General features: G+C 35.4%; 1 protein-coding gene across 1 annotated transcript; it reads right to left on the reverse strand.

The window, feature by feature from the left end:
- Nucleotides 1-715: 715 nt before the first annotated feature.
- Nucleotides 716-5,181, reverse strand: LOC132190845 (probable LRR receptor-like serine/threonine-protein kinase At4g31250). Its single transcript, XM_059605879.1, has 3 exons — nucleotides 4,512-5,181; nucleotides 2,335-2,913; nucleotides 716-1,393 (listed from the first exon to the last, which is right to left on the reverse strand). Exons 1-3 carry the CDS (start codon nucleotides 5,179-5,181, stop codon nucleotides 723-725), a joined length of 1,920 nt encoding a protein of 639 aa, XP_059461862.1. The 3' UTR covers nucleotides 716-722.
- Between the last annotated feature and the right edge of the window lie 1,722 nt (nucleotides 5,182-6,903).

Here is a 6,903-nt window from a genome sequence, read left to right on the forward strand (position 1 = left end):
TTAATGTGCCATGGAAGTACGAATAAAACAATGACATGTGTCACTTTTAACAAATAAAAATTAAAAATTAAAAAATTAATTAAAAAAAGAAGAAGAAAGGGGCTGGCTGTCTAAAAAATAAATAAATAAATGAATCCATGTGATTTGGAAAACAGAGAAAAGAATTGGATCGATCGGGACGTGGAGTTCCACTCAAACTCTCTCAAATATATTACATATATCTTTATTTATAAAGAAACTAGGAATAATGATAAGTAAACCTAATTTAAATAAGGAGAAATAATGATCTTTCCTTGTTTTATTTCTAACCAATGCAAATAGCAATATCTCCTTTTTTTTTTTTTTTTTTGTATTTCTCTTTTTCTACAAGTGATTGAAAGAGCAAATTTAAAAATTACAGGAGATATTTCGGCTCATCAAAATTATTGCTGCAGACAAAAGATATAACATATACGGGGAAAAATGAAAATGAAAGGCATATATAATAATTAATAGTGAAAAATAATAAAACTTAGAGTTTTCTACCTTAAACCGGCCACCTCCCACCTCACCCAACCACCTCACCCAACTTCACAATCCAATGCATATGCACATATTCTCATACGTTCATTCTTTGACATGACGGTGAAAATCACCATCAAACGAAAATCCTAATACTAATTAGAAAGTGAACATTTGAAAATATATGTAGTGTTTCTCTTAATATTAACTCGTCAGCAAAATTAGCTGAGAAAGGAGAAGTCTTCCTCAGTGATTGCCCTAGAAGAGTAGATATCTCCTTCACTAGCACATGAAGAATAGTAGCCTGCTTCCTCAGGGTCCCTCTCCTTCAACTCTTCTATCTTCTCCAGAGCCTCCCTCAACTCCCACCTCCTCTCCACATTACACTCACAGCAACACATTCCAATCTTCAAAAGCTTCAACATTTCTTCCTCGCTGTTGTTTATTCCCTTCATGTCAATGTCAAACAACTCACCCGTCCACTCTTCCCTCACGACAGAATTCACCCACGTTGCCAAATCCTCGTTTTCTCCCCTCCCATGTCTCAGATAGTTTGCAGGGAATCTTCCCGTCAGCAGCTCAAGAATGAGTATCCCCAGGCACCACACGTCGGTCTTTTTCGTCGTACGATCGAGTTGCGTGAACTCCGGCGACTTGTATGCCGCCATGTACTGCTGAGCATGCTCTTTGTTCACCGCCGGGACAAGAGCATACTCCGACAAGAGTGGCCGGAAGTTTTGGTCTAGAAGCACATTGGAGGACTTTAGGTGTCCGTGTGGTAGGGTTAGGCCAGGGAACTCTCTGTAGAGGCAAGCTAATCCCCTGGCTACTCCTTTTATGATCTTTAGGCGAGTTGGCCAGTCAAGCCCTGGCTGCCCAGGAGCACGATTTGCTGAAAAAGATCAAAGCAAAAATTAATGAGGTTTTAGTATGACTTATTTTAAAAGTTTAAGCGGATAGAATTGATTAAAGTTATTTAATAGACTATTATATTATTATCATACAACTGAGATAATGTGGCAGTTTGTTGATTTAAAGGCTGATTTTTAGTGCCACATCATCCAGTTGTTTGGTAGTTATATACCAGTCTACTAAATAGTATTACTCTTAATTTAATCATTTAATGAGTGATGAATATTAGTAATTTGATTGCCAAAATTTAATATTGTTATATCTAACCGTGTAAATAATGTCACGCGATAAATAAGTTAGCATGACATTCAAAAAATTTAAATGATGTGGCATAATGTACAATATTGTACTGCAACAAACATTAAATCTGACCATTAAATGAATATTCTTTATTTCAAGTGAAATGGAGAGGGTCTTCACTCTTCATCTTTGAGTTCAAACCTTATATTTGTCATTCACCTTATATTTTAATTAAATATTTCATGTGTTGATCCACACTTATTAATCCTTAAAGATCCTCTTTAATATCCAATTAGTTATATTTAAGGGGTATTTTTGTCCAATCAAAAAGTGAAAAGACAACAATACCTTCAAATATAACTAACTGGATATTATCCAGTTCAAATGAAATGAAGAGAATCCTAATTCCTTATTAACAAAGAGTTTGAATTCATATATGAATGAAAGTGTTAGAATAGTAATTAAATGATTAACATGTACTATTTTCTATCAACTTAAGCTTGCCGAAATATTGATGAGTCCAAGAGAAAACAGTTGGTCATTAGTAATAGTGTTACATTTTTTTTTTTTTTGAGTAGGGTTTTTTTTTTTTTTTTTTTGGGAGTAGAGTAATAGTGTTACATTGAAATTACAAAGTTTGCAGTAAAATATGAAACATTATAAAATGAAAAGAGAACATACCATGAAGATGACTAGCAAGACTGCCATTTTCGACAAAGTCAGAAACCAAAAGCTTTTCTTCTTTGGTAAAATAGAAGGCCACAAAAGGAAGCAAATTGGGATGAGACAACCTTCCAAGCTTTCTCATATGATCATAAAACTGTTCCTTCCCCATGTTGTTCATTTGCCTAAACCTCTTCACAACAACAGCTGGCCCACTCAGAAGAATAGCCTTGTAAGAAGACCCAAAACTCCCACTCCCCAACACTTCAGCCCCTGCTCTGAGAAGGTCATGTAAGTCAAAAGTGTCCCTGTCGTTTCTCACAAAGAAGAGCTTCCCATTTTCACCCTTTCTGTAATCGCCACCGGGGAGCTCGGTTGATTGGGCCTTCTTTCGGCCAACATAAAAGTCCTTGTTGGCTTCTTTCTCTTGGCCCATTTCATATTCGTATGCTTGGGTTCGGCGGCCACGTGTGAAAAAAAATGCACCTATTGCAGCTAATGCAGCAACGGCAACAGCTAAGATGGCGATTATGACAATGTAGCCCTTCTTTGATCTCTTGCATGGGCCCAGAGGCTTTCCACATAGGCCTTTATTGCCTGCTCAATTTCAAATAAATAAATGGTGGGGATTTATTTATTAATTAATTAAGAGATTTATTAATTTTTTTAGCTAAGCATTGGTATCAACGTGCATGCCATTTACAAGTATTCAGATATGGTAACAGAATTAAGCATATCATAATTCGGCAATTTAATATTATGAAATGGATTCTATAGATATATTTTAAATATACATACTAAGAATATTATCTAGTTGTTTACAATTTTATTCCTCCACTTAATCATTCTAAGTTGACTAGGTAGAAAATAACTTCTATAAGGAACTGGTGTAAATCAATTCCTTTGTGCCCACCAATAGAAATCTACCGCATAGGATTATTGCATCAAATCAAATAAGCACCAAAACACTAGATTATATAGGATTTTTCAATTTTTTTTTTTTTTTTTTAAAGATTGTGTAGGGGGCTAGGGTGGCTCGCCGGCCACCCCAGATGGGCTGGGGGTGGCGGCGTGGCCACCTCCGCCGATCTTGGGTGGCTGGCGGGCTGGGGGTGGCGGCGCCTGGCCGCGCTGCACAATCTTAAAAAAAAAAAAAAAAAAAAAATGAAGAAAGAAAAAACTTATATAATCTAGTATTTTTGTGCTTATTTAATTTGGTGCAATAATCATACGTGGCAAATTCCTATTGGTGGGCTACACCAGCTCCTTATAGAAGTTATCCTCGACTAAATTACCCCTTTTATTGATTCAAACATATAAAAACTAAAGAGATTATCATTCAAAAAATCTTGTGTTACAGAGAGAGGGTCATAATTAAAGGTTACTTTGTTTTTTTCTCCTTTTTTATTTTTTTTATTTTTTTTTTTCCAAGAGATAACTTCTTATTTTAGAGGGAAGATTATGAAAAGATTAAGAGAAAATAATTCTATATCTGGTGGATTCTCAAAAAAAAAAAAAAAATTCTATATCTGGTGGAAAAAAATATATATCTATATCAGAAATGATTTAAAATGCTCTCAGCTCACCAAATTGTTAAAATAATTGGTGAACGGGTGCTCACACACATTCTGTTTATTCACTAAATTGTGTTTTTCTTGTCATTTGTAGAAATGAATAAATAAAGAATATAAAAATTCTTAAAATAATAATATTTAAATAAGATAGTAAAAGTGTCGATAAATTTTTTATAAAAGTGTGTAATTAAAATAGAGAAAAATTAAGTTTATAACTAACTATACAGTAAATTTGTTCAGATAAATCTAAATGCTGAATAATACAGCAGAAAAAAAAAATGATAAAATAACTAGAAATGTAGCGTTTGAAGCTTAAAAAATAATTTTAGCATCTAAATAGTGGTGCCAAACAAAAAGTTTGTTTGTTTGGTAAAAAATTTTATAAGTATTTCTTTCACGTTTTTATTTATTTAAAAAAAAAATAAAAAATAAAAAATTTAATATATATTTTTTAAAAACTTTAAAAAATCTATTTTTCAACACAATCACAATTAGTGGGTACATGAAATCAACAAATAAAAGATGGGCATTGCGAATAAAGTTGAGGAAGAAAATGAAACAAGTGAAATTAATTACCCAAACCAAAACAAATAAAATTAAATTAAATTAAAAAATAATTACCCAAAAAAGAGCTTGAATTCATGTTGCTTAGACTCGCCGGAATCCGACCCTCCAAGCGGTTGTCTGCAACATTGAATACCTTCAACCCCTTTTGTGGAAAATCCGGAATCTCTCCGTCAAACTGGTTACCCTGCAGGCTCAACTCCATAAGCTTATTCAACCCAACAAGGGAGCCCGGAATAGTACCGGTAAATTGGTTCCTTGCCAAATGAACTTTCAGCAAAGAATTCATGCCTTTAAAAGCATCGCCGGGAATGTCGCCGGAGAATCGGTTGAAAGACAAATACAACATCCTTAGTTTACCAAGCTTGTTTACGTCCGGCATCGCACCTTGGAAGCTGTTGTTCATGAAGCTTAAACTTCGCAGAGCATTTAACCCCACCAGCGCGTCTATGTCAATCGTCCCGGCGAGACTCATGTTCTCCAGCCGCAGAAAGTACACATTTCCGCCGTTGTCGCATTTTAAACCCACCCAATTGCTAACGTTGCCGGTGCAAGGGGGGCGGATCGACGCGTTCCAATTGCTTAGCGCGGCGTCGGCATTGGACAAGGAACTCTTCAACTTGAGGAGGGCGGTGGCGTCGGCGGCGGAGTCGGCGGCGGCGGACGGGGATTCGACAAGTAGTAAGGTGAAGAAGATGAAAGGGGAAAGTAGTTTGCGAGGCGCCATTGGAAAGCGATGAAGAGTGAGAAAGTTAGAGATTGAGAAGAAAGATGGAAGGGGACAAATATTAGTAGGGAGTGGGTGAAATTGACGAAGTCCGGGTGAGCTGGTGATGGAGGAGGGCCGGCTTTGGGGAGGATTTTTGGATTTCATTGCCGTTGATGTTTTTGTTTTTGTTTTTGTTTATTATTTTCTAGCTAGCTTGGTATGTGCTGGTAAGTTGGTTTCTTGTTGATCATATGCCTCTATGCCCTTTTTTTTTTTTTTTTTTTTAATGATTATTAATTTATTAGTGACTCTGATGATTGTTGTTGCCTAGGCCTTACAACAAAAACCTTTTTTTTAAAAAAAAAAATTATATGCCAGGCTTAAGAGTTTCCCTTTTGTGTGATATGGATGGGATACACGTGCAGGGAGATTAAGCCCAATCCATGATTCCCCTTCCTAAAAATTTATATATATATATATATATATAACCCATTATCTTGCAATCATCCCAACGTTTATAAGTAATTCTATAAGTTTTTTTTTGAGTCTGTCTTAAGTTCCTTACAAAATGATGTGATTATTAAAATTACCATTTAATCAAAATCTAATAATGATCAATCACAAGTTTAGTGGTGATTTTAATAGCCACATCATTTTTGGAGGAACTTAAGATGGGCACAAAATGGACTTGTAGCATTACTCAAAGTTTATATAACCTATTTTTTTCTAACAAAAAATAATTATTTTTATGCATCAAATAGTTGGAGGGATCACATTGCATAAATTTTGAGGTTATGTAAAGACAATGGGAGTAATATATAGCATTACTCCTAAAATCTCATTTTTAACTTTCCTTTAGTAAACCAAATGGCGCACTCTTCCTATTTTCTCTTTTCCTCTTTTTCCATTTTTCTTTTATTTTATTATTATTATTATTATTATTATTATTATTTTGTCTTCATTTGCTAGAGTTTGGAAGCTAGATTTATTGCTGCTTGGGCTGCAAAAGTCCAGTTGCTCTCGCCATCCCTTTTGCTTATGATGCGCTCCCTCCGTTCGCACTCCACCATGCTTCGCCGCTCTTCACCTCCTTGGAATCGGTTGGACTTTAAATCTAATTTTTCAAATTTAGATCTAGTCTTCAATTGGTTTCGCTTAGCCACGCACTGGCCCACCGTGCTCCCCTGCTCCTCAGCTGCCCATCGGCGCAAAACGGCTTCATCTCGTCTACCATGTGCTGGCCTGTGCACTTTGCCTCCCTCGCCTTGGTTGTTGTAACTATTTGTAAGTTTTTTATTGTGTTTTTGCTGGTTTTTTGAATAAGGGCTTGACTTCTCCTTAGATTAGATCTACTTTCATGAGCAATCTTTAAGGTGGAGATTTTATCTTGGCCTTTGGGTCGATGACGTTTAGTTTCAGTGTGAAGGTTTTACTCCCACAACCGAGAAAATAAAAGTTGAAAGTATGGGCTACCTATGTATTAGATTGAATCTGCCTTGAGCAGATCTGTTCTATAATTGAAGTTTGAACATTTGTTAGCGAATATTGAAGTCATAGAGAAAACTTGATTGTAAGATTTTTATGTTTGTCTCTATGATGTAACCTCGTAACTTTAACTATGATTTATCAGAACTTTATGCTCTCTGATGTAAGAGCTTTATGCCCTTAATATGTTTTCAAGGAATATATATGAAAAATTCCCCTAAAAAAATAAAAAGATTTATTGCTACTTGTTCACCT

The sequence above is a fragment of the Corylus avellana genome, chromosome ca8, assembly GCF_901000735.1.
Source record: "Corylus avellana chromosome ca8, CavTom2PMs-1.0".
Classification (NCBI taxonomy): domain Eukaryota; kingdom Viridiplantae; phylum Streptophyta; class Magnoliopsida; order Fagales; family Betulaceae; genus Corylus; species Corylus avellana.

Bases quoted from the DNA above. Each gene is read 5' to 3' on its own strand.
- LOC132190845 (XM_059605879.1), bottom strand. From the start codon at position 5,181: ATGGCGCCTCGCAAACTACTTTCCCCTTTCATCTTCTTCACCTTACTA. The intron at 2,914-4,511 runs GTAATTATTTTT...GAAATTGAGCAG, and splicing joins GAATTCAAGCTCTTTTTTGG to GCAATAAAGGCCTATGTGGA. The intron at 1,394-2,334 runs GTATGTTCTCTT...GATCTTTTTCAG, and splicing joins TCTTGCTAGTCATCTTCATG to CAAATCGTGCTCCTGGGCAG.